The following is a 26,704-nucleotide window of genomic DNA, read 5'->3' as shown; positions in this document are numbered from 1 at the left end:
CCCGGGGCCAGCTCCGGGCTGCTCCCCTGCGAGGCGACGGCAGCCTGGGAGCCGGCCCCGCGGCAGGAGCCTCCCCTCACTGCAGCCCCCTCCGCCCGGCACAGGCCGCGCTTCCAGCCCCGCTCCGCTCAGGAATGCGTGAGACCCTCCGAAGGGCCGTGCTGGGGAACAAAACGCCCTCAGTGCGCCGGTCCCCTCTCCTGCATACCTACAGATCAAATCCATATGGGGGCCATAAATCTCCCCTTATTAAAGCTCCCACCATAGAGATGCCTTTCATGGAGAGATAAGAAAGTTGACTTTGTTCGGGGGGACAATGTCGCTTTTCATATCGGCCCCCACAGAGCGGAGCCCCCCGCGGACGCTTCCAGCCCGATGCGGCTCCCGGAGCTGCCGCTGCTCCCGGGGTCCCCGGGACGCCCGGCCTCCCCCTTGCCCCACGGCCGGGCCGAGTCGGTGCCGCGAGCACCCTTGCACGCAGCGATGCTCTGGCGCTGCTGGTGGTGAGCAGCACGGCCCAGCACCCTGGGTGCCGGTGCCCCCGCCCCGCGGGAACACCCCAGCAGCGTTCCCGGCGACTTCGGGAGCCCCGGTCCAGGGAGCCGGCCTGTGGCGAGCACCCACCGCCCCGCCACGCCGCCGGTGCAGGCACCGGGCAAGCGAGCGGGGCGCTCGGGCCGCATTTCTGCCTGCCCCGCGGACGCCCAGCCCGCGCGCCTCCCGCGCTAACATCTGCCAGATGTTCCCTGACATGCCACGCCAGCCAGCGCCACAGAGCCTTAAGTGCAATAAACACTTTCCACCATATTTATAGACGAGATTAGAGACCGGCAACAAAAAAACAATCAATTCGAGCGTATCTCGAGCGCCACGCAAACGGGATGAGGCTCCGCCGGCCCCGCTATGAGCGCGCCGGCAGGTCTGGCGACGGACGCGGCACCGTGGGCTGGACGGACTCCGCTCTAGCCCCCCGCGCGGCAGCAACCTGCCCCTCCGCGGCTTTCCCAGCCCCCCGCGACGGCCCCAGCCCCGCGGCGGCCCGACGGGCACTCACAGCTTCTCCAGCGCCCGCAGTCCGAAGAAAGAGCCATTCTTCAGCACCGTGATCTTGTTGTTGCTCAAGAGCCTGCGGGGGAAGACAGCGAGGGGAGGGGAGAGAGGGAAAGCGCCGTTAGTCGACCTGCGACGGACCAGCGGTTTGCACCCGAACGGGGCCCACGGGGCGCAGGGGGAGGCGAGGAAGGAGGCCGGGTGGCCAGCACCCGTTTCGGGCTGCCCCGGGAAGCCCACGTGCATCGGGGTGCAGGGCCGCCCCAGGCCCCCCCGTCCCAAAGCAAACGGCCCCCCGGGGCGAGGGGCGCGGGAGGGAGGCCCCGGGCGCCCCCCGATTCAGCTCGCAGCTCGTCAAAGCGCTTGAAGGGCGACGAGCGCGTCCAGACGCCGGCTTTGGCGGAGGGAGGGCCACCGCTCGCCCGCCAGGCTTGCAGCGGCTGCGGCGCGGGGTCCCACGGGAGCACGGCGGCGGCTCCCGAGGCCCTTCGAGCCAGAGGCTCCCACCAGCCCCAGCGCCCCGAGCCTCGCCAGGAGCAAAGGAGAACTGCTGGAAGCAGAGAGCAGCACGTTCAGAAAAGGGATGACAGGAGACACCTTTCCCCCCAGGAATTCGGGGTGGAGCGGGACCGGGGGGACCCTCCGCATGGCCGGGGCTCGGGTGCGCGCCGGCTACCGCCCTGCCGCGAACGCGATTGCGGCACGAAGGGAAAACGTGCGCCAGCCTGGCCCGGAGCGGCACCCTGGAAACCCGGCCGCAGGGGCGAGAGGAGGGGAAAAAAGGGCCCATTGACGGCCCCAGCGGGGCTGTTTACACAGCGGCTGTTTCTGCCGCCGGGCTGAATGGCGGCTGTGTGCGCCGGCGGCCGGGACGGGCCCCAGGCCGCGGCCGTCCCCCGCCGAAACCCCGACGCGCGGGCAGATGTCTGCAGGCCCTGTTTGGGTTTCTCCGGCCCATTTGCTGCGCCGAGCCCTGCGGAAAACCCTGCGGGGAGCTGGGGGGACGCGTGGGAGAGGCGCCCGGGGGCTGGCGGCCGGCGCGTCCCCGTACCTGCTCCCCGCAAGCGCAGCCCCTGCCCTCCGGCGGCAATTAGCGGGTGGCTGGCCGCAGCCGTGTCCTGTGCTAATGAGGGGCCGGCACCGGGCACCGCCGCGTCCGCGGGGCCCTTCGCGAGAGAGAGGAAATGGCCGGCAACCCCGCGAGCCCTCAAATTGCTTCCGCGCGTCGGCGGCGGGAGGAACCGCTCCCGGCCCCGTGCCATGGGCGCAGCTCTCCGCGGGGTGCCTGCGCCCGGAAGGGGGGCCCCGCGCCGGCGCTTGCAGCCGGCACGTCGGGCGCCAGGGTGCCGCGCTCAGCCGGGCACGTGCCGCCAAGGCAGGGCCCCGCAGGGCTCCCCGGGGCGCCACGGCAGCTCCCCGCGCTCGGGGGCTCGGCTGCAGCGCGCCCAGGCGGCCCCGGGGCGCGCGGGGGTGTTCGCTTTGTTCTTCAAGACCCCTGGGACCATCCCTGCCTCTGCCATAAAAATAAAAATCCCCTCCTTAAAAGGCAAGGATCTCGCTGTCCAAGATGAAATCAGCATCCTGTGTGATCTGAAGCCAGGCTCCAGGGCGAGGAATCCAAGTGCCGATGGCCTGGAAAATAGATGTGGGATGCCCTTCCCTCCCCGCCCCGTCCCGCACGGCTACCCGTGAGCGCTGCAGGCGGAGGGGGGGGAAGCGGCTTCCCGGCACCCTCGGGGACCTCGAGCGCCTTTCCCTGCCCGCGGCACGCTCGGACGATGGTGCAACAGCCCCAGCCGCGGCCGGGGAGCCAGGCTGGGTCACCGCCGAGCCCGGCAGCGCCCGCAAGGCGCAGAGAAAGAGCCACCGTGGCCGAGCACGGCCGGGACCCCCCCCACGGGGCCAGGCAGGGCAGCCTTGCTCAGCGGAGGGGCCTGTGATCGGCGGCACGCTGCAAAACACCCCGAAGTCCCCGTGGGCTCGCGAGGTGCTTTCGGCGAGGCCGGGAGCGAGCGTGGCCCCGTGCAGGGCGCTGCGAAGCGCCGCTGCCTGCTGCGGCCCCGGGGAACGGCCTGGCCCCGCGCTGGGCTTCCCCCGGCACAAAATAAATCCGCCGGGGCCTGTTTATGAGGGCAAAGAGTCAAGTAGCAAAAGACTCCAGATAACAGGCCCGATGAGTAATGGCCGGGATGTCTGCGCGCGGCGCGGAGGTCGCCCCGGCCGGGCCGTGCAGCACCCGGCGCTGGGGGCACTCGCTCGCGGCCCGCATAAAACACCGCAGCTTCCCCGAACGTCCGCTGCTCCGGGCTGGGCTTCCACGAAACCAGCACGCTTCGGCTCATTAGTGCAGAAGGGAAACCGTTAAAAAAAGCCCCCTGCCCCTCCCCGAAAACCGGTGGTTCAAAAAGCAGGCGAGAGCAATACCCGGCCTCTGTGATGGAAAAGCAGCCCGCCGGGGCCGCGGGAGGAGGGTGCCGGGAAACCCTCCCCTTCCGCTGGCCCTCCTCGGGGACGCAGGGCTCGGCTTCCATTACGGCTCGATTGGAGAGCTAATTATGTTTCTGCTTAGCATATTGTTTTTGCTTTGTTAAGAAATCCTCGACCAAAATGAATATTTGGCATGTGAACGCAATAATTATAATAACGACTTGATTGAAAGTTTTCTTCCTGAGAAATATTTTCCAGATAGAAATCCTAGCTCTCCTCTTCCCCCCTCCTAGAGAAGCCAGCCAGATTGTTCTTCCCCATTAAAACTGACAGTTTTCAAACACAGTTTTGTTTAGTTTTCACTATTTTTATGGATATTATGTTCTGAAACAGGCTTTGTTTTTTCAGCCAGTTCCCATCAGTCTTCGCCTGACTCTCTGGCCCTGCACGGTAGCAGGCGATGCCGCAGCACGCGGGTCTCTGGCATGATGCAGTTAAAACAGATCAACCAAGAAGCCCCAAAACGCAAGGGAGCAAGTCCAGCCTCCGCCTCTCCCGCCCCACGTCGCTCTCGGATGAGCCCCTGGCCGGCGGGTCCGGGGCGCAGACGGCGTCCGAAGAGAGGCACGAGCGAAGCTTTCGAGCAGGTCTCAAACAAGAAGAGCCTTCGAGGCGGCTCCCGGAGAGCCACTCTTGCTGAGTCCGGGGACACCGGGGCGAGGGCTATTTCCAGGTTTCCGCCTCTGTCCATCTGCAGGACGCAGGGAGCCAAGGATGCTCATGGGTTTGCGTGGCCGGAGGAAACTTATTCCGTGGCACGGGGAGGGGAGGGACACGAAGAGGGCAACACGCACAGATAACCCGGGAGAGACATTTGCGCTGGCGGCAGCTCCCCGGGACTCGCGCAACCCTTTGGAAACCGGGCGTTTAGGCAACCGGCTTGGCACTGCCCGGAGGGGTGTCCCAGCACCCTCCATCCCACGCGATCCCCAAACTGCGGCACGTGTGTCCGTGCAGCCCAGGATGCGCTATCCACTGCCCGATCCTCCCACGGCGGCGGCACGGCACGGGCTGCTCGGACCGACGCTGGCCAAAACGCTCCCTCCGGCTCGGCCGCGGGCTCGGGAGCGCGCCGGCGCAGGGGGAGAGCGGCAGGGAGCGAGGCAGCAGCCCGGCCGCCGCGGGCGGAGGCGACAGGACACGGTGCCCCACGCGGCCCAGCTGGCTGCATCTGGCCCCGGCGGAGCCGTGCGCGGAGCTTGGCAGGCCATGAAAGCACGGCTCTCCTCCTCGAGAGCAGCAGCTCGGCTTTGCTTTGGCTCCGGCCCAGGCAGCGACCCTTCTCCTCCGAGCGGGGAGCGCGGGAAGCCGCCGAGGCGAGAGGCGTCCTCGGACACTCGGGCCGGAGCAGCCCCGAGCGAGAGTGGTGCACGGGGCCGGGCGCCCCGCGCACGCCGGGAAAGGCACGAGCGAACGGCGGCCCGAGCACCGCCTGCAGCCGCGTGCCCTCTTTGCGCCGGGTCTCCCACCCCGCGCCGCTGCCCCGGGCGCAGGCAGCTCCCGGGGCACCGCAACAGCGCCTTCGGCTTGGCGGCCTGCAAACGCGACCCATAAAAATGCCACCGCGGTGACACAATTCAGCGTTCAGCCGCGTGGGCGGGAGGGATCCCCAGCGCGTCCCCCCCCCCCTCCCGAGAACAGCGCCCTGCCAAGCGAGGCAATAATCGCCTAATTGAGCGATGGCTGGAAAAGTCTCTCTGGACAATGCGGGATTAAGAATTAAAGCACCGAGTCAAATGGAAATAACTGGCAGAGCCTTGGTGGCAGGTGGGCGCGGGGAGGGGGAACGGCCAGGTCGCTGGAGGAAACCGCACGCTGCAGCAGACGCTGGAGCAACCCCGTGTCTCGGGAGAGACGTGGCCTTTCCAGAGGGTTTTACATCCTCTCTCCTCCCCTCGGACACTAAACCGGCTGCGTCAGAAATCCCCCGCGCTGGGCCGCCTTGAGGCTCGAAGCGAGGACTGCCCGTCCGGGGTGCCAAGTCCCCGCGAGGCTGCTGCACAGCATCAGCGCCGACAGCGAGATAGAGAGATCTCTTTTTTCATCTCAAAAGAGGAGCCAAAAGTGAAAAACAAGATTGTTTTTTCAAGCGTGCTGGAATCCACTTGGATAAATAATGGCTCCAGAAACGGGGCTGCTAAAACAATAAACTTCCTATGTACCCAACCAAAAAAGGAGGCAGCGAGATGCAAGCTCCCCTCGGCCGGCTCGGCCGGCGGGGCCGGGACGTGCAGCAGAAAGGAAACTGCAAGCAGCGCGGAGGTTAATAACGGGGGTGACGGGCGGTGGGGGCGGGGAGGCCAGCCATGCTTTGCTCTCAAAGCGCATTAATTTGAAGCATATGCTCCGAGCAGATACGGCGGAGGCTGTGCCCTGAGCAGAGCTCAGCGCTTTGCAAGGGATTTGGGGAAGAAATGGGGGGGGGCCCTTGGGGCTGGCGAGAGGTGCTAAATCCCGAGGCACCAGGGGACGGCTCTGGAGCCCGCGGAGAGGCGAACGGCGGCAGCCGCGGGCAGAAAAGCCCAGGCGCCGGGTCTGCCGCCGTGGGCAGGGTCTGCCGCCGGCTCGCATCCGCGAGGGGACGATCCGGGGGGGTCCTGCCCGGGCCGGAGGCAGCGCGGGCGGCCGGGCGGCCTCCCCTTGCCAGCCTCCTCCCGGCTTTGTCCGCGGGCGCTCGGGGCTCTTCCCTTCCCCGCGACGTGCCCAGGGCGTTGCCTCGAGGCTCACGTCACACCGGGCTATTTCGGATGGTGAAAATTATTGTTCCAACCCTCGGCTTTTGTTAGCACAGGAAAAATAAGCCCCAGAGAGAGTGTGAAACGTCCAGAGTCGGAGCGGCGTAAGCAAGGACAACCGTCGGGTTGAGCGGGACGGGGGAGGAAGGACTCCCCAGGCTGGCGAGAGCCTGCAATCAGCATCCCAAAATAGCCCGGGGCGCATTCGCGAGGGGCGGCTTTCTAAAACCATCGCCGCTCACAGCAGTGGAAGCGTTTGCGCCTCTGGAATTCGTGTTTTCAAGCCCTCTCCACAAATGCCACAAGCCTCGTTCTTTTCTTTTTTTTTTTTCTCCTCTCTCTCCAAATGAACGGAGGCTTCAGCAGACGCTCCTGATCACGCCGGGAGCCGCCCCGCTCGGAGGCGGGATGCTCCGATGCAGTGGGGAGCGTGCACGCTGCAGCACTGTGCTGTGCCGGCGGGACCCCGGAGGCTCCCGGGGACCAGGGGTCCCCTGCGACGGCCCCGGCCCCTTCCACGGCCTCGGACAGCTCGTTCCTCCTCTGTCACCCAGCCCCAGCTGGCGAGGCCAACTGAGCCCGCGGCCCGTATCCGGCACCGGCACATCCCTGCTCCATCCTTCCTGTGCACGGCCAAGGGGCTCAGCTAGGGAGCCCCGGTGCTCCCCGCGCGGAGGAGACGGGAGGCGCTCGGCAAAGCCTGCTCGGAGAGGCCGGCCTGCGCGGGTGCTGCGGGGGGTCGCTCCGGGGGGGGACGGGGCCGTGCAGCCAAGCGAGAGCTGCCCAAGGAGAGGCGCTGCAGAGAGGCCCGGACGTCCTCTCCCCCCCGCCGCCTCCGCGCCAGCCGCCTGGGACCGCGGGCGACCCCCTCGCCCCAGGCCAGCCGGCTCCGCCGTTTTTTCGAGGGGGGCAACAAAGGGGTTTGGGGGAGAGAAAACAAACCTGCCGAAACTGCAGCCCAATAAATAACAAATAAAAAGCCGAAGAAGGTTTCAGAAAGAAACCATCTGCAGGGCCCGGGATAAACAGGCCTCGGAGAGGGGAGTTCAAGTAGAACTGGAAATTGGTCATAAGTCAAAACCCTCTATTCCCTGCAGACAATCTGTAATTTCAGTGCAATCAAGCTGTGCACATAAATGAGGCCTGCTCTAGGATTCCACATCTGGAAGAGGTTTGGGCTCCTGCCTGTGTGACAGCAGGGCTGGCCATGGCCTAACGCGGCTATCTGGGTCTTGTTAGGGATACAGTACTTTTTCCATTAGGCTATTAGCACAGAGGTCATCGGAGGGGGAGGGAATTAAAGCCTTGTTAATACACCTCTGAAGGGTCCCGTCACCTCGCGGCGGCTTTGGAGGGGCGTCCCCGCACGGCGGGCGCAGCTGCGCGGCGCTTTGCACGGAGCAGCAGGAGAGGGTCGTCGGACTCGTCCCCCAAACGGGCCACCGACCCCACGGGCCGCTCGTCAGAAAGGAGCTCCGGGCCCATCTGTTATGGTTCACGTCCCCTCTTCCTCCCCGTGTTGAGCTGGATGCAAACAACGATTAATCTCGACCCGACTCGAAGTACAAAGCGCGGCGGCTGTCAGAGAGCACACGTGTGCATCTCGCAGCGTCTGCTCGGATTGCGCCGGGATATTGTGCCCATGTGACCAATATCCCCCCCGCTAAACCACACACGCTTTCCTTCAGCGTTTGCGCATGCTCTTTTACGGCGCTGGAGCAAAGCATCGGCTCCGTGATGGAGAAAGTGCTTTTTCACTACATAAAGCACGTTAGATCCACCCAGGCCAGTACTGCACCGTGCCTGCGGGCACCTGATCACCCCCGAGCAACGGGAGGTTCCTGGGAAAGACCAAAGACCCGTGGGACGTTGCTGGGACTGCTGTGGGTATCCAGGGCTTGGTCCCACCATGAGCCGATGCCCCATCTCCTTGCCTCCGTGCCGAGCGCCCCGCAGGACCAAGCGCCCGTGGAGGCACACCGCTCTCACGGCTCAGCGAGCTCCAGCGTCACGGCCCCGTGGGTCATGCCCGCAGCCAGGAAAGAGCACGGCAGACAGTTCCCAGCACACAGCACCCCTGTTCCTGGAGCCATGCAATCCTCCGCACATCAGGTCTGTTCTTCTGCCAAAGCCGCTTCCCCACATGGAGTTAATTTCTGCAGCTAAACATCTGCTGGCATTGCATTGACTTCGGCTTTATCTCTCCGCGAAGCAGCAGTCCCCACGAGGGGCTGAGCGAAGAGAAAACGAGCCGCAGCTCTGCTCGGCAGAAGCCTCCTACGAGAATCAGCCACGTACCAAGGTCACGGCACGAGGCGGGAGCGCCGGGAAGCGGGTCCCCCATCCGCAGGGCTCAGTGCTTCCACCCACCGCTGCGTGCCAACGCCAAAGCACGGCAGCCAGTTTCAGTGGAGACGCTGCGGCCGCGCCTGGCGCTTGCTAGAGGACCAGTCCTCGCGCAGCCAGGGCCCGCCACGCGCAGGTGTCCCCTGTCCCATGGGGCGTCCCCGTCCCACGGCCTCCCCACGTCACCGTGGGGCAGCGAGTAGAGCGCCGCGGGCTGCGATGCCAACCAGCCTTCTCAGTCACAGGGGGTAAATAAGCAGCAGCTGCCGCTGAGACAGTCTTGGATTCCTCAGAGCAGCCCTAATAATTAAAGATAAATAGAGAAGTAAACCAAGAGTGTGGGAAAAAACTAGAAGAGAGAACGAGCAAGAGATGCACAACACAGGGACCTCCTGCTTCCACCAGAGCACACGGAGGCAGGGTCCGGGCGGCCGGCGCGCGTGGCCGGGCTGGGGAGCGAGCTCTCCCACGCCAGCGGCTGCTGGGAAGAGCCTCCTTCCTGCGCACAGAATTAGGGCTGCTCATTAGCGCTAATGCATTCCTGTTTCCAGGCCAGACCTGATGAAGACTGGAACCAGGCTCCATTTTAAAGTGCCAAGCGCCGTTATTCTGCACAAAACGTACCACGAGTTTCCTGTGAAACCGAAGAGCGACTGATCTAGCGCTGACACAGAGCATCCCCAGGGAACGGCGCAGGAGCTCTGCTCGGACCCGCCTCGCTCGCGGGCGTGCAACACGCGACTTTTCCCGGTGGGATGTTCCCGAGGCGCACGCAACCCTTGCCACGCGCCCGCGGGGCCCGGGCTCACTGCCTCCGCCGGCGTCCGACTGCACCCCGGAGCCCAGCAGCCCCAGGAGATGCTCACAAACCCGGAGCCTCTGGTTTTGATTGTTCCATCTGGAAAAGGTTTAGAATAAATCATGTTTACTGCGAGAGAGCAGAGTCCAGGGTCACCACATATTTGTAGGTTTCTGCCTACGTCTGTAGGTTTCATGTCACGTTTTAGTGGTATCTTGTAATTCCCTAATGTATGCTGCGCTGCAGCCCCGTGGCTCCCCGGAGGAGCCGGCGCCAGCCCGCGAGCGTGGCGTGGACGGCTCCAAAATGCCCTTTTCCTCTTGGCCGAAACCTCCGCCGGGCACGGCTCGTCTCAGCCTTCCTGCCAGCGCTGTGCTAACAGCTAAGGCGCCGCGCAGCGCCGCGCTGAAGCCTCGGGGCCGGGCTCAGCCCTGCGGTTACGTTCGCTCGCACTGAAGAAAATGCAAGAGCAGGCAATTCATCCCATACTTCTCCCAAACATGAATTGACAAAGGAATCAAAGTCCCTGTGGGTATTTGGAACGGGCCGACGCATAAGGAAGGGCAGAAGGAAGAAGGAAATTAAGAGAAAACCCAGCCTGAGGAGAACATAACCGCAGAGAAGAGCTAGCGCATGCCTCAGCAGGGTCCCGGCATCCCACCATGGCAGTAAAGCCCAGGATGAACATCACCAATCCTGTTGTTTCAGGATGATTCGTGCTTTTAACGTTACCCTTCCGCTTTAAAACGCACTCGTGGAGCCCGTGCATTGGAGACGTTTCATGGACGCACTCAGCACACGCGACTGCTCCCCCGAGGCGCCCAGCTGGGGACACCTTCACGGACACCCGATTTCCACAGGCGAACGTCACCCCCTCACCCGAGGGGGTGACGCCCCTTCGCAGTGCCTGGCCTTGCGCACGCGGAACCAAAAACCTCTTTACAAACAGCCGAGAGCACGCTGGCGCTGGGGGGGCTCCGGCACGCGAGCAGAAACGCAGCCGAGGGGGCTCGAAGGCGCGTGAGCAGGCAGGAGCGCGGCGGGTCCAGCGCGCGCCAGCCCTTCCCCGACCCCCACCACAGCCCCTCGTGTTTCGCAGCCCCTCGCGTTTGCAGTGTTAAATAAAGCCTGGCCAAGGGTGAGGAGCAGGAGAGCGCGGCAGGGCACCAGCCCGCGGCCGCCGGGGCTCACGCGACGCTCCCGGCATGGGTGGTTGAGCAGAGCAGAGCACAGCAGCCTTCGCGGGGTGAAAACGCGGGAGAGAGCGGCGTTTCCTCCAGCAGCCACACTGCCTCCCTGCCCTCCCAACCAGATTTTAATTCAAACATCTCTTTTGCAGTTATAAATAAATGCTGAAATCCGTTGCTACAGCGAGGAGGCACGCAGACGCCAGCGGCTGCTTAAACCCCAAGCCTTCCCCTGCACCAAGGGCTTTAGCAAGTCTTTGGGAAGAAAACGATAGCTTTAGATCCTTTTACAAAACCTAAACCCACACACTACTACTACAGATTTGTTTTCAATAAATATTTCCAGTAAAAGCAGTTCTTTCAAACAAAAACATCCTTCCCCAGCACTCAAAGCACCAAGCGCTACAGAGGAAAGCATGGAAAAGGAGCCAGTTTCCTGGATTTTCAGTTCAGGTTCACGCTTCAAACTTAGGCTGCCATCAGAAGACCGGGAGAACGTGATCCTTTACAGTTATTTCATATTAGCAAAACCCCATTGAGATACAATTTAAACAAAGTCACACAGAGCAGAAAAACACTTTTCCTCAGTGCAGACTCACTTCTTTAGTCCAGAAAGTCACGGTTTGGGCTACGCTCCCGGGTGCTGCGGGATCAGGGCGCCGGGAGGCCGGGAGGCACGAGCGCGGGGGGCAGGAGGGGGCGAGGGGGACGCGGCGCACAGGGCCATCGGCTGAGCGCACGGCTGCACGCGAGACCGGGGGCTCCGGACGCCCGTGCCCCGCTCCCGCTCGCCCCGGAGAGGAGCCCCGAGGCCCTGGGGCTGCCCGGGGGACACGCGCTCCCTGCCAAAGCGGGGCGCTTCGGGGGCTCTGCCCGCTGCAGGGGCGGGAGGCGAGGGGAGCTCTCCCACCGTCCGGTCCCCAGCAGCGCTGGCACCGCGGGCCCGAAATCCCAGCAGCACGGGGCCAGGCGCAGGCAGGGGCCGGCGCTCCGGCGAGGGGCCCGCGGGTGCCCGGACCCCAGCCCGGACCCCCAGCCCCCTTCTCCGGGCGCGCTGCCCCGCTCCGCAGCCCCCCAGGCGCGGCGGGGAGCCGGGGGGGGGGGTCGCCGCGGCCAGGGCCGACCTGGGGTGCCCCGAGGGGCGGTGAGCGGCTCTGCCGGCTCCCCGCACCCCCGGCCGGGGCTGCAGAGCCGGGGGAGCGATACCGAGGGGGGGGGAGCGGTGCGCCGGGGAGGGGGCTGCCGAGCCGCGGCGGGACGCGGGCACAGCCGGGGGCTGCGGGGACCGGGGGGGGGGGGACGCGGGGCCGGGGAAGGGGGGCTGCAGAGCCGGGGCGAGCACCGGGACGCGGGGCCGAGGCGGAGAGCAACGGAGCCGGGGCGAGCGGCGGGGCAGAGCCGGGGAGGGGGCGGCGGCGGCGGCACCGGGGGAAAGCTGCGGGGCAGCCCCGGGGGGACGCGGGGCAGAGCCGGGGGCTGCAGCTTCGCGGAGACGCGGGGCGCACCGGGGGGCTGCGGCGGAAAGCGGCGGGGCAGAGGCGGGGCGCAGCGGCAGCGGCCCGGCGGGGCGCACCGGGGAGCCGCGGCGGCGGGGGCTGCGGCGCCGAGGGGCGGCGGGGGGGGGGGGGGGAGCGGGGCGGCGGGGCGCGGTACTCACAGCGTGGCGGTGCCGTCGGGCAGCAGGCGGGGCTCGGGCGGCGCCGGCAGGGCCCCGCCGCTGCAGACCACCCGGCGACGGGGCGCGGCGGGGCCGCCGGGCGCCTTGGGCCGCTCCGCCGCGCACTTGCAGCCGAGGCTCTGAGCGGGGCAGCTCCGCGCCGCCCCGCCGCCGCCGCCGCTCAGCGCCGCCGCCGCCAGCAGCACCAGCGCCGCCGCCGCCCGCCGCATGGCCCCGGCAGCGGCACCGGCGCCGCGCAGGGGCTCCGGCTCCGCGCCCGCCGCCGCCCCGCTCCCCGGGGCGGCTCCGGCGGCGCCTCCCCCGCTCGCCGCGCTCCGCCGCCGCCGGCCCTGGCGCCTCCCCCGGCCCGCCCCGGCCCCGGCCGCAGCCCCGCCCCGGCCCCGGCCCCGGCCCCGGCCCCGGCCCCGGCCCCGGCCCCGACAGGGCGCACGGCGCGGCCGGGGCCCCGGGCGGGCACCGCGCTCCGCCGCGGCGAGACCGGGCTGCCCCGCTCCCGCGGCCGGCGCCCCGCACGGTCCTGGAGGACTGGAGCTGGAGCCCTGCACGGTCCTGCAAGGCTGGAGCTGGCGCCTGTACCGTCCAGAGCTGGAGCTCTGCCCCGTCCCGCATGGCTGGAGCTAGAGCCCGCATGGTCCAGATCTGGAGCTCTGCACAGTCCTGGAGGGCTGGAGCTGGAGCCCAAATGGTCCAGAGCCGGAGCTCTGCCCTGTCCCACATGGCTGGAGCTAGAGCCCACACGGGTCCGTGCCGTACAGAGCTCAAGCCCTCTGCGGTCCTGAGCCCAGAGCCCTGCACCGATGCGGAGGGCCAGGAGCTGGAGGCCTGCACGGGCCAGAGCTCAATCCCTACCCAGTCCTGGGCGCATGTGGTCCGTACAGACCACCTGTGGGCAACCCCGATGCAATGCACAGGGTGCCGTGTCGCAGGTGCACCCAGCCAGCTGGGCTGCAGCAGAGTGGACGGTCCCCCCTGCACCCTGCTCTGCCTGCCAGCACCACAGCCCCCCTGTGCTGAAGTGATACCCCCCCCTCATACAAGCTGCCGCAGTTCACTCCATGGTCGCTCCGCTCAGCTCCCCCTTGGCCTCCACACTGCAGTTAACACTCTTCCCTTGTTGCTTTTAAGTTTCTGTTTGCTTCAGTGGTTTTCACGCTAAGTTCAATATTGTTCTTCCTGCTCCCCCCTCCCATGTCCCCTCCACCTCTTGCGTTCCCCCACGACCCTCTCTCCACCCTGGGCTCATCTCCTCCATGGACATGGCTCACTGCAGCTTCAAATCAAAAGGGATCAAAAGCACGCAATGAAGTCTTCAGGACCCCTGCGCCAGGGAGCAGAGGAAGAGGGTCACGGAAGGAAGACAAGAGACCGCTCTGGGAATGTGGTTTCTCTCCAGGATCAATAATTCCTGAAGGGAAAAAGAAATTTACTCCTTTCTCTAAATAAATAGATCTCGCTGTGGTGGTGGGCGTTGGAAAGAGGAGATAGATACTCATCAGCACACGCTCCCAAGGCGCTTCCACATGCGTTTTTGTTTTGGGAGCGTAAGCAGTCAAGGTTCCCGCATAGCTCATCAGCTGCTTACCCAGCGAGCAGCCTCGTTTTTCCAACTGGTCTGGATGTACATTCAGTCCCTGTCCAGGCGCTCCAGCAAGGCAGTGATGGGCAAGGACTCCTCTGCAGCCACTCACGCCCTTCCCAGCCTCTTTGCCCCTTGCAGGGCACCTTTGGGAGCAGCAGAACGCTAACGAGCCCCCACATCAGCCCCTTTACAAGGCGGGCGAAGAGGTCGGAGGGTGCTCTAAAGCTGCACGCAAGCAGAGAGGGCCCGAGCAGAGAGCGGGTCTCCAGGGCAGGTTCACTCCTCCCACTCCGAGTGCGCTGACCCCATGTTTTCACCAATATAGGAAACCTGCCTGTACAAGGATGAGCAGCCTTCCTCCTCCTCCTCTATGGGCACAGGGGCTTCCGCCTGAAGGAAATCACAGAAAAGACTTCAGCCTTTTTATCCAGCATCTTTAGCAGAGCATAAGCCAACCCCCAGCTATATCAGATTGGTATCAACTTGCTAGTAAAACTGAGAATCAGAGCGCACCCACACGTTCCCTCTTTTTTTTTTTCCGTTTCAGCAAGCAAAATTTCCACTACAGACATTACTCTTCAGCGCTCAGTGCTGCAGGATGCCGATCCCAGATCCTGCAACTGAAACTGGAAGAGCAACAGGAAACTGCTTATGCCCAGTATCCGGCCTGAGCGACCCGCAGAGCGTGTGCCGAGTACTGGCTATGACAATTGGGAGAAAAGGGGTCTCTCTTTCCCTCCCAAAACCACAAGGGTGAGTTTTGCCTCCCCCTTAAAACACCACAGAAAGCAAGGGTGCTCTTCCTTCCTTCTTCAGCAAAGGTAAACCACAGTCTGAAGACCACTCCACTCCCAAGGCATCCCCCTACCAATGGAGGGAAGAAATTGCTCGTCTGAAGTGATTTAAGACGACAGGCACTCACATATACCAAACCCGGCACCAAATATGGACAAATAGGGATGCAATCCTGCAAATGCTGCTGTGCCCAGGGCTTAGCAACATTCTTTCACTAGATCAAGCCCTAAACTAAGAAATACTTGCATCCAAGAACTCTAGTATTTGAAATGACCCTAGGAGCCATCATTCAGAACTGCTGTGCCCATCAGCCCAAGAATGGGAAACGAGACAAAATTTCAACACCTCGTTCCGAGAGAATGGCCCAGCGCTGCCGAACTGGTTTGCTCGAGGGGAGCTCAAGCAGAGCGAGACGGTGAAGGCTCACACATTGTCCAGAGCTGGATGGGCAACCGTGGGTGGCCTCGCTGCTCAAGCCCGCTCTCACCCACTGATTATTCTTCATTGCCTTAATGACCCGTTTCATTTCTCCTCCGTACTGAGAGCCAGAAAACTGCTTGCACTCATGTTCTTACCAAGTGCAATGCTGACCCAGATCCAAACCACAACTGGTGCCCCTCTTCTTTCTCTTTCTAAGGGTAGTGATTCTATAACCACGGTTAGAAGGGGCCCTAGGAAACCCCAGCATTAAATTAAGACTTCCTCGTGTGTGGACAGGAACGGGACTTGGCACAAACTTCAGGCCCTGGAGGATATTGGTCAGTGCTGGCAGCATCCAAGGGCAATCAGAGCTCTGGAGTTTTCTGCAGAACACATTGAAGCAATCAAGCCACTGTACGTGGTCTTCAGAATTTCAATCTCCTATAAAATTACCTCGAAGAACAGTCAAAACCTTGTCCAAACCAATAACAAATGTAAAATACCCTAACCCATCACCGCTAAGACGAGAGGCGCTCAAACAACACTTCCCACATGGTTTGAGCCCTATGGAGTTCGGATTCTTTCAACCACTTCCAAAGCGCGCTCAGCGCTTTCCCAGACAAACACCAGCCCTGATCCCTTCTAATGACTCTCCTGCAAGGGAGACAACAAGGTAACCTATTTGAAACTACAACAACATTATGGAACCGCTGGTGACAGATGCCAAATCCCTGCACCCCTCGCTCCCATTCAAAGGTAAAAATACTCCTTAACCACTGCAGACACAGCAAAAGACAACAAGCACAAGACTCTCCAAATTCCTTTCAGTGGGATCCAATAAAAACCTTGGCAGTTGCTGGCCTTCCTGCAGGAAACCCGATATCCAAGAAGTAAACAAGCCTTCTACTTTGAAAGTCTGCAATGGGCTAGGGCCCTCTGATACGAGACCGAGCTCTTCCCGTCCCCCTTCAGGGCTGCCGAGGGCTTTCACCTGCCTGACGCACTCCCTCCATTGGGAGCAGGTCAAAAACTGGTCACGAGAGGGAACGTTATGTTTGCCTGCAGGTGCAGTTCACGCAGCTCAGGGAGTCCAAGCCAACCGTTGCAACAGTGAACTCGGGAGACCTCCGGCTCCTCCTCTGGCTCTTCCTCCCAGCCCAGCCCAGCCCAGCCGCCGCGGGGCTCTCGGGGAGCTCCCTCCCTGCACATCTCCATGGCCCTCACCACTGCAGCTGGCCAAACACGTTCAAAATACCGCGAGCTTCAGCAATGCCATCACCAGAGGGTGACCTTTGGCTAGGACATGCTGACTTGCCCAAGATCACAGCAGAACAGGGAACTGAACCAAATCCCTCAATTCCTTTAACCGCGGGCTCATCCATCTAGCTGCCATAGAGCAGCAGTCACATTGATAGCGAGCCTGATTACGTTTTCTTCCAGAGATGCTGACACGGATGCCCTCCTTCCCCAAAGTTAGTCTGTCCTTCCTCACTCGGGAGCTAACTCACCCCTTCTTTCTAAACAAGCGCCTGTTGTGCTCCGGAGGGCAGCAACACAAGGGTTTAAGGGGAAGTCACCAACCTTGCCAAAGGAGAGGTATCACATCATCACGGCCACTTACCAAAGCATAAAGCCGCTTTAACATCCCCAGAGGAGGAGTTGCATAGTGCTTATTCTCAGCCAGAGCCTGCTGGAGAGAAGCCCCATCGTAGAAGTGCGCCCGGGGCAGGTCTGGGGCCAGGACCAGGTGCTTGCTCTGAAGCAGGATTACGTTGGGACTCTGGAGTCTCATGCAAAGATTAGCACACCTTAACAGAGGCAAACAGTCCCAGGACAGGGAACATGCCGCTGTCAGCAGCCAGGCTAGCGAGAGGCAGCAAGTCAGACCTCCAGTGCCGGTGTATGCTGCAGAGGACCTGCATGGACAGTCTTCCCGGCACTGGGAAGTCCCAAAGGCAACCTGACACCATCCCTCTGCAGCTGCGACAGAATTGGGGCAGTTACTTACCTTCATTCACAAGGGCAGGCCGGGGCTGAGCCAGAAACATGTGTCCCCAAGCATAAGCCTCGCACTCCGTGCACTGCTCCATCCTTCCTACCCTCAGAGGGCAGGGTCTATCCCACCCTCTGAAGTGAGCCTGGGTATTGCATCTAACTCCATGTAATGGGGAACAGACAGCTTTCATGTCTCTCCAAGCCTTCCCCTGCCTCTTGCACAGCTGCTCCCCCCTCTCGGAGTTGGACCCAGCACCAACAGCTTCCCTGCACATCTGTTGTATAAATCACACACTGATTTTATTTTGCAGTTTGGCAGGGAGGTCAAGCTTGAATCCAGATACTTTGCAACACAAAAGATATTATCTGATAAAAAATAAATCAAGCCTGGTTTTGTGGAAGAGGGAAGTGAATGGTGCCTGGACTCTTACCTAACAGGGTAACCGAAGCCTGCAAAGCTCAGCAAATTTAGAAAGTGCTTCTAACAAGAGGAGGCTGCTGCTTCAGCACTGATGCTTCCCCAAGGACGGCCTCAGACAGAGGCTCATCTCACCAAGAGCCATGAAAGGAGAAGCGGCAGCACATTACCTCCGTCTAGAATAATCTACATTTTTATTCCTTTTAGAGGCAGCCAAGTCTACCCACACATGTTCCCCAAATCCGCTGGGAAGTTTCTCCTTCGCATATGTGAGGCTTTGCTCTGCAGTCCCGCCCAGGGTGCACGTGGCTCTACAGAAGGGTCAGCTTGCACCTCCTGGCCTGCCAGGAGCCTGGCTCCGCTCTCCCAAGTCAGAGGACCATCGGGGCTGTCTGGTTAATCCCACTCCCACGGTTATTGTGTGCACTGGAGGGAGCATGGAAACGAGTGTTAATTCATGGGACTTCTAGGAAATATACGGCCGTGACTTTGCAGAACGCGGCACTACGAAGCAATAGGGTTTGCACCATTAGCCAGATTCTTTGCCAGAAGCAGAGCATGTAAAGTCACGAGGGAGGAGGAGTCCATCTGGCCACAAAACAAGCCTTAGTCTGCTGGATGTATTCCTCCAAGGCAAATATTGACAGTGACACTGCCCCTACGAGAAGGGAGTAAGAGCACTGCTGCTTCAATAAACCAGCCAAGTGCTTTTAATAGATGTAAATAAAGCTGGTATTGCAGGGGGCCGAGGTGCCTGAGAGGGGAGTGGTTCATTAAAAGGCCAGGGAGCCTTTTATCTCAAGCCTGTTGGCTCCACTCCAGTGACCAAAAGTTACCATCTGCCGGGCGACCTCTGTGAAACGAGTGGGTGGTCTTAGCCCTGCTCTCCCTGGACAGGTGTCCACCATCACGAACACCGCCGGCTTTGGCACCCTCGCGGACAGGCGCCAAGTAGCCAAGGACAGCCAGTTTCCCTGCTCTGCATGAAGGCATGCACCAAGGGCACAGGGGGGAAGGGAAAGCGTCCACGGGCACTGCCTGCCGCAAATACATTTGGGATGCTCAGCAAGCAACACAAGGAGTGAAGCAAAGTTCTCACACATGATGTGGTCAGAAAAAGAAAGCCTGTTGGAAGTGGGGGGTGGGCGAGAGAAACAGCTGCAGAGCAAGGCAGCAGAACCTTATGCTGTTCTCCTGTCCTCTTTAGCACCCTGTCACATTGCAACATCAGCCACTGCAGCTGCAGCAGGCGCTGCTGTTTAGTCACAGCACCCAGGCCACCACCTGCGCAACCCTTTGCAACCTGGCTGGAGACGAGAGCTGTCCCACAGCACTCCAGCATAGCTCTCCAGAGCAACCGAGACACGCATGGCCCTGTCCCGGTCTGGCGTTGGAGGCTGGTGTCAGGGCTGAGAGCATCTTTTGCAGGCAGTATGTACGCGGGCTGATGTACAGAGATCAGAACGCCAGAAGACCACACACTTCTGTGACCAGTCTGCTCCTTAAATACCACTGTGCAGAGCCGGACCTCCAGGGCACCAAATCCAGGACAAACCTTGCCTTGCCACACAGTAACCTGCGAGCTCTTACCTTCCAGTTTATACCATTTACCACTTCATTAAGCTTGGCTAGTGTTCAGTTTCAACTCAGGAAATAAGCACAAAATGCCTGAGAGAGGAAAAGCAAGAGGGAACATGAGCCATAAAGCAAAACAATTCTCATAGAAGTCCAGCATAAAACAGTGTCACTGTTCTGTGCTCTGTAACAGAAAAAACTGTGACAACAGCAGCTCATCTTGGTGCCGCAAGTTAGTGGAAAACAGATATCAGTAAGCTGTGAGCAGAGCAGCATGTACCTGATCATCCACTCAGGCTCAGAACTGCCTGCTCCAAGACTCTGCTAACTTTATGTTAGGTAACAGATCATTTTTATTCCACATTTGCTATGGAGAGCTGTAGCCAACTTTTAGAAATGGTGTTTCTTTGGCAAACAAACACTGGAACTCTTTACACATTTGAATCAAGTTCAGATAGAGGAACGGGTGTTCTGACTCCCCCCACACCTTAAAAAAAAAAAAAAAAAGGAACAAAACAAAACAAAGCAAAACAATTACTTCCAATGTTATGAAATTTCCAAACATGAAAATCTGTGGTCAGTCTGTGGTCAGTGTGTTTCACAGGTGCTCAAATAATTTTCAGGGGAAGATCTGGAAGAGGAAGGGATTAACTTCAGCCTTCAATCAAAAAATACAGACAGTTATTTGCAAGACTATTATTCATCTGTACTTGCCCTCTGCAAGCAGAAGAGCTGTTACTCCTCCTTCAGTGGGCTGGAAATGCAGCCCTAGACCTGGGGAGCAGTGCCACCCAGAGGGCTTTTTGAGAAATAACTAACTCCATCCGACAGCAGTGGTTTTTTCCCCTTCTGAACAAAGCAAGCTCCACTTTCTTTGACAGCTGTGTTTCAGCTGTCTTTCAAACCAAGCTCCTTTCCTCCACCCCAAGAGTAACAAGTCTCACTAAACAGTGACTCCAGGTTAGGGAAACATCTTCAACAACAACTCTCAGGCCATTTATTCACAACACTGGAACATAAAAATAACGTTTTTAATAGCTTTATAGTTGGCACAGATGGTATTCAAATTCACCAGTTTTTACTAATAGACTATGAAGCAACACACGGTGCAGCTCTGAGGAGGGCAGCTCAGACTGCATGTTCCTTTTCAACCATGTACTTACGATAGCTTGGTGTTAGAGTTTACTCTTTTCGTTTACATTCAGCATTTAGAGTCAGCAAGTAAATCCAACAGCTAGGTTTAACCACACACACACAGAGAAGCCGGGGAAGGGTGTTTCTGCTGGCAATCAATGTCTCCTCCTCTTAGCAACACACAAGAGCCCAGAACAGGTAGTTGTAATGCACATTACATGAGATATGATGTGGCTACTGTCGGCCAGATAGCACACGACAGAATACAGGAGCTTTACTCACATCTTAATGAAACAGCTACTGCAATGGAAGAGTCCCGTTGCCCTCTTTCAGAAGAAAAGGCTAGACCAGCACTTAAACGTATTAAGACATAGTCTAGAAACTCTGTCAGTGGTGAAAGGATTTTCTCAGGAACCTAGAACACAGTGAAGTAATAATACTTTACTTTCTGAACTACTTTTCCCCTAAAGGCCTCTAGCAAACAAGCAAACCTCACTGCTACCTGTGAGACGTGCGAGTGTTATCCTCTTACAGATGTAGCCGGGGTAGCAGAGGCACCAAATGGTTAAGTGGCTTGCTGGAAAAGCAACAGCAAGCCAAAGGTAGACCAAGGAGCCTGAAGAACAGCCCCGCTCTGATCAAAAATAACTTACAGCCTCAAGAACTAGTGTACTACGCAGGATGAAAATAACTCCAGCAACACTTCACAAGAGGGAACGGGAAAGGTTGAAAGCATCCCATAAGACATGGGGAGACATGTCACCAATGGTAAAAGTTAGCAGTGACTTGCAACCTGCATCCAAAACATTACGCCATGAACTCACGCTGGCAACTGTTCTTTATTCATCCTCATGTGCTTGTTATTCATCCTCAATTTAAACGCATATAGTCTCTTCAGTGCCACTCAGAGCCAGTAAGCGTTACAGTATGTCTCTGTCACGTAGCTTCTATTTAAGCAACCACTCAGTTGCGATCATGTGAAAAACTTTCACTTGACAAAAGGAAATATTTATAGGTCTCTAGCAAGATTAAAACTTGTTAATGAAGAATTTACTCCTCAGTGAAAACAATCACTGACACTGCTGTGGAAACCTCTTCCTCATCAGCAGCTCCATTCTTACAAATAATTATTTTTTTGAACCTAGTTTTCCAAAAGTAATTGTTCTTAATCAGCCTGAAGCAGCTAAGATACTAAAGTCACTTTCAACCACAATTTTTCTTACCATTTGCTGGTTACAAAAATTCCAGTTTCTACGGGTACTCTAAAATCACAATAAATTACGAGGCATTTCCGGCCTCTGTTCTATTACGAGGAATTTCCTCTCACCATCATGATCAGGTGCCGACACGGAGGGAGGTAAGAATGCATAGTGAGGTCTCCCATCATCTGTCCTCTGTCGAGGCCACTTTTTTCCCCGTTTAATGACCCTGCACTGTCAAGGCCTCCATTTTACCTTCAGTTTCAGCAAGGGCCTTGCCACCGTCTGCTTTGTTGGAATAATCTCGCTCTCCAAAAATTGTGCTTCCAATCCTGACATTTGTGGATCCAACTTCTATCTACGAAGAGGAGAAAGAAAGACATAGTTCAATGCAGGGCTACCACCCACCTGCCGACACTGCCCCAAAACAACCCCAATGCTCGTCATGTCACAGAGGGACAGTTGCCCATGCACTTGCCATCTGCGGCTACAACAAGGGTCGATTTTGATCCCCAGAACTGTATGCCAGGGCCAGGAGAGCTATTTTTCAAAGAACAGCACCATCAGGATCTCCACCCAAGGGGAGGCCTCCAAGGCCTGCCCGGATGAGGCCTGGGCTGGACTTTTGGGTGCCTGCTGCTGGTGATGGCACATTTAGCTCCCGAGAGAAAGGGTGGCAGAGCGAAACCGGACTTACTGCGTGCTGGAAGTCTGTGGACATGCCCATACTCAGCTCCACCTTCTCAATGGGGAGGTTCAGTTTTTCACACACTTCCTGCCGCAAAGATAGCAACATCTAGACGGGAGGAAAGAAGAGAGGATCGCACATTCTGCGACAACCACAGCAACGCATTATCAAGGTTTCACAGACTGCGATTTCTGCCTCTCTTTGAAGTCTCCTTTACACAGAATGGGAAATTCCCACACTTCCTGTTAACGCTTGCTCTACAGCACTGTGAGAACGCCCGGAGGTCTCCCATTACAGGCTACATTATTGACAATACATATACTTACAAGTCTACACATCTTCTGAAGATATCCGATTATCACACCAGCATGACAGACAAAGAACACAGACCCTATTCCTCTGCCTGACGCAGCCCCCTGCACACAGCTTTCTTCTAGAAACTCTTACCTGGAAATCAGGATTTGGCCCCTTACTAAGGTCATGGCCAATGCTGCCAATCGTCATCAGCCCCACAAATTCCAGGCTCGGACACTTGCTGATGACATGCTCCACAGCTGCTGCGGTGTCTCCAGGAGGCAGGCCGTGCTTACCTGGCAAAAAAAAAGGGGGGGGGGGGGAATGCATGCCAAGCTCTGCCAGAGAACTGCCCTCCCCACGGCCAGGCAGAAGGGGATCAGATCAGATTTCTCATTAGCCTTTTCACCAAAACTCCTCTCCTCAGGGGCAAAAAAGAACACTGAGCCAGTCTGGGCTCCCTTGCAAGGGGCATCAAGTGAAAGAGCCCCCCAGCGGCTTAATATCATCCCAAAGCACAACCAGTTATCGAACAGAGACATTGCCACTGTTAGAGTCCTGCTACGACACTCGGCACTGACAGCTCTGACCACAGCACTCCCTTGTGAGGAGACCAGTCTGCCAGCCACAAGCTGTGTTTAGAAATACGGAGGCTAAAAGACAAACAAACAACCCTGAAGTAAATGGACAGTCTCCATTTATTCAGCTTTTCCCTTTCTTTTGCACTCTGTGCTTTTAAATATAAGACTATGCTTACATCTTAGGTTTGTTAAAACAGCATAAAAAAACCTTTCTCTACAGGTGCCCTCCAGCCTCACATGCTTGGTGGCAACTGAAACATTTTGGTTGTGGTGTGACTGAGGCCAAATATAAAATAAAATGAATAAAGTGATGACTGCAAATCCTATAGCATTTACTTTTCCCTTCATTTCTCTGTATTGGTGGTTCTACCTGATTTAGAAGCATTCCTCCCCTTGCTCTTGAGAGCAACCTGAGTTTCTTTCTAGCTTAAAGGAGCTCTTGCAGAGTGCAAACCAACCCATCCCATGCAGGTTGTTTCACCCACTAAGCCAGCAGGACAACCTGCACATCACCATAAAAAGTGTCCCGCCACTTACTGTCTTCTCCGCTAGTGTTAACTTGCACCATGACTTTTAGTTTCTGAGTTGATCCTTTTTTCTGCCACGAGCTGTTGACTTTGTCTGCCAGTTTCACAGAATCCACCGTTTCCAACATGAACAGGTTAGGGACAGCTAGGGAGAAAAGACAAGGTGAGGGCAATTCTGCTGGCACAAAAATCGCTGTATCTAGAACTCAGCCCGCTCAGAGACAGCCATTGGTGAGTTAACTGCCAAAGTCTTCTGCCTGCTCTTAATCTTGCAGCTAAGGTACTTCAACAGTGTTTGTTTCCCCAACCACAGTATTTGGTTAACATAATGACTCTGTGCACACATCCTTCTGGGGAGAGACAGGGAAAATCTGTGGATTAGCACCTTTGTTAGGAAGGTAAAACAATATAGTAACTAAATGAGAAATTTTGTATAGCTTCCCAATAACCTAGTGAACTGCATGTGTGGAGAGTGATATTCACACTCATATATGGAAGCACATGAGAGAGAGAACAGGTCACTGCACTGTGAGGTGTCAGTTCTCTAGTGCCACAAACCACAGGAAGACCAAAACCTTCTGGAACAAGCTAATTACAGAGTGAAAGCACAGCATGATTCAATGGACCAAACCTCATCCAGTAATTCAAGGGAAATGAGCAAAACGAACAAACACAGGAGCAGCTTAGGCTGTGAAAACTGCAAAGGACAACCAGCCCCTCTGAATCAGAGGCTTCGTGCTGCCTGAGCAACACAAGCACAAATATATTTGCAATCATGCACAGTTAGCAGCAGACTATGGCAAGAGAAAACAAACAGACTGAACTAGGACTGAAAAACAGGGCAGTATCACATTCTTCCATTTGCTAATCAGATTTCTTTCTGGCTTGTAATCAGCAATATAAACGGATGAACAAGGTTATTATTTGTGTGAACACTGGAAGACTATTGCCCGCAGGTCACTGCGCATAAAGTTAAATAGAGTTTACCGATCAACTTGTTGACGTTATTTTTCTGCAGATGGCCAATAAAATGCCACTTAATCTCTGGACAAGACGACAGAATCTGAGAACAGAAAGGAACAGTTAATCAGGTCTGAATGATAATTCCCTCTTCCCCCAAGCAATGCTTGGGTCTTAGTTTGCCTACAAACAGAATTCCAGACACCCAGTCTTCTTTTGTTTACCCTGAAAGACACAGCTCAGGCAGTACTTGTGGTGTGTACTGAGATTGCTTCACAGCCTGGAGAGGGACAGGACTGCGGCAGCAGAACATTACCAGGTGGATGGGGAAGGCAAAGCTCTTTTGTAACTGAAGAATCATAAAATGATTCTTCCCCCCTCCCTCCCCTGTGCCAAACTGAGTCATTACCATTTCTTTAAATGAGGATCAGGCATTTCCTACACAGAAAGCACAAGAGGCAAAGCACTGTTCAGACAGATGCTGTATGACTAAGGCACTCGTGTCTACAGGGTCTTCGTGTCTACAGGATCCTCGGGAGTGAACAAGGCAAGGAGGGGGAAGGGAGAACAGGCAAAAAACTAGGACTGACCCCCACCATTTATCTAGAGAAATGAGAAGTTTTTTCCAAAGTAGATCAAACAGCCTCCATCACCAGGTCTCTAAATAAAGATAGGACTTGTGCTGAATACACCTCAGGACACAGCTATGCAAGGAAAACTATGTATAGGAAACCACGTACTTACTCTGGAGTCTGATGCCTTTTCTAGCAACTCTTGAACCTAAAAGAATTCAAGACAGTGTTTTGTTAAAACTGCGTCACGAGCTGGTGATGCTGTAAGTACCATATCTCCGGAACCGGTGCTCCCGGGACCCCCGTGGACCCGAGCGAACACAGGGCCAGGGCCCCTGTGCCGCAGACAAGCCCAGCTCCGCACGCACGGCGCGGGCGGGAAGCAGGCGGCTGTCGGAGGGCGGCTGCGTGGCTCCTGCACGCCCAGGGCTGCCGGCTTCGACGCGCGGCCCCGCTCGCTCGCTCGCCCGCCCGCGGCGCCCGGCCAACTCACGTAGTTCTCCCCGAAGCTGCGCTGCCCGTGGCTGTAGGCCTCTATCACCATCTCCGCCGGCTTCGTCTTGCTGACGGCCACCAGCCGCGGCTGCACGGCAGGGAGCCCCTGCGGGGAGCACCCGGCGGTCAGGGAGGGCCCCCCGGGGCGGCTCCGGCTGCCCCCGGGGCGCTGCGGCCCCCAGGGCTGGGCCCGGTCCCGGCCCCCAGCCCCAGCTCGGCCACCTCCGCGCCTGGCCGTCCCACAGCCTGGGGCTGCCCTGGGGGCCACCATAGGCATGAGGGGCCTGTCTCTGCGGGGGGAAGGACCTGTCTCTATGGTGGGGGGGGCTGTCTGCACGGTGGGAGGCCTATCTCCATGGTCTTGGGGGGCTGTCTCTATGGTGTAAGGGAGGGAAGCCGGTCTTTACCTTGGGGGGGCTGTCCTCATTTTGGGAGGCCTGTATCTATGATGTTTGTGGGGGGGGGGGGAAACCGGTCTCCATCCTCTCGGTGGGGGCTGTCTCTATGGTGGAGGAGGACGTGTCTTCGTGATGGGGGGGGGATCTCTATGGTGACGGAGGACCCGCCGCCATAGCGAGAAGGGCCCTGCCGCCACGGAGACAAGAGCTATCCCCCCTCCGGGCTCTGAGGCCTCCCCCGCGCGGCGCCCCTCACCTGCGGCCTCCGGGCTGCCGCCTGCTGTACCCGCTCGGTGACGGACCGCAGCGCCGGGCCCAGCCCTTGCCCGGCTGCCATGCCTGCTCTCCACATCCCCCGGCAGGCCCCCGCCGCCTTCCGCCACACACGCGCGCCGCTCCTCCCCTCCCCTCCCTCCACGCCCGGGCAGATGGCCAATCAGGGCGCGCCGCCGCGACCCGCCGGCCAATGGCAGCGGGGGGGGCGGGCCGCAGCGCGGCGCCGCCATGTTGGGAAGGTCGGGGGTGGTTGCTGGCTTCGCGGCCGCATTAAGAGCAGATGGGACCCGCCAGGTGCAGCCCGGTCAGCCACAATATTTGCCTTAATGCGCAGAGCTGCCCTCCCTCCGCCTATACACTGCGCAGCGACAGTATTTACACAGCTGCTGAAAGACACCCAGAAGGCTCCTGCCCTCTGGTAAAACATAACAACGATTTTCGGCGAACTTTACCAAATCCTAGGCGTTTGCCACCTGGAGTCCCATTCCTGCGTTTTTTTCCCCCCCAATTTGCTCA

At 58.6% G+C, this 26,704-nt stretch overlaps 2 protein-coding genes across 7 annotated transcripts in view; both read right to left on the bottom strand.

Moving 5' to 3' along the window:
• Nucleotides 1-12,491, bottom strand: part of ADGRA2 (adhesion G protein-coupled receptor A2) — a 34,801-nt gene extending 22,310 nt beyond the window's left edge. Inside the window, exons 1-2 of the mRNA XM_067312427.1 lie at nucleotides 12,262-12,491; nucleotides 1,055-1,126 (exon numbers count right to left, since the gene is read on the bottom strand). Coding sequence (XP_067168528.1) covers nucleotides 1,055-1,126; nucleotides 12,262-12,491 — 302 coding nt within the window. The remainder of the gene's footprint in view (nucleotides 1-1,054; nucleotides 1,127-12,261) is intronic.
• Nucleotides 12,492-19,371: 6,880 nt separating this feature from the next.
• Nucleotides 19,372-26,275, bottom strand: PLPBP (pyridoxal phosphate binding protein). Of its 6 annotated transcripts, none has more exons than XR_010886544.1 (9): nucleotides 26,169-26,275; nucleotides 25,513-25,620; nucleotides 25,192-25,227; nucleotides 24,475-24,550; nucleotides 23,498-23,632; nucleotides 22,533-22,675; nucleotides 22,095-22,193; nucleotides 21,526-21,755; nucleotides 19,372-19,695 (listed from the first exon to the last, which is right to left on the bottom strand). XR_010886544.1 is itself a non-coding variant. In XM_067312431.1 (9 exons), the coding sequence occupies exons 1-9, from the start codon at nucleotides 26,262-26,264 to the stop codon at nucleotides 19,673-19,675; spliced, it is 819 nt and encodes a 272-aa protein (XP_067168532.1). In that variant the 5' UTR covers nucleotides 26,265-26,275; the 3' UTR covers nucleotides 19,372-19,672. The 6 variants fall into 6 exon arrangements, 3 of the variants coding, with proteins under 3 accessions (XP_067168532.1, XP_067168533.1, XP_067168531.1); XM_067312431.1 differs by having other exon boundaries at nucleotides 21,653-21,755; XR_010886542.1 differs by having other exon boundaries at nucleotides 19,374-19,695; nucleotides 20,481-21,755.
• Nucleotides 26,276-26,704: the final 429 nt, after the last annotated feature.

This window comes from Apteryx mantelli, chromosome 29, assembly GCF_036417845.1.
Source record: "Apteryx mantelli isolate bAptMan1 chromosome 29, bAptMan1.hap1, whole genome shotgun sequence".
NCBI lineage: Eukaryota > Metazoa > Chordata > Aves > Apterygiformes > Apterygidae > Apteryx > Apteryx mantelli.
The sequence above is the reverse complement of the archived record's forward strand: the minus strand, read 5'-3'. Positions and strand labels throughout refer to the sequence as shown.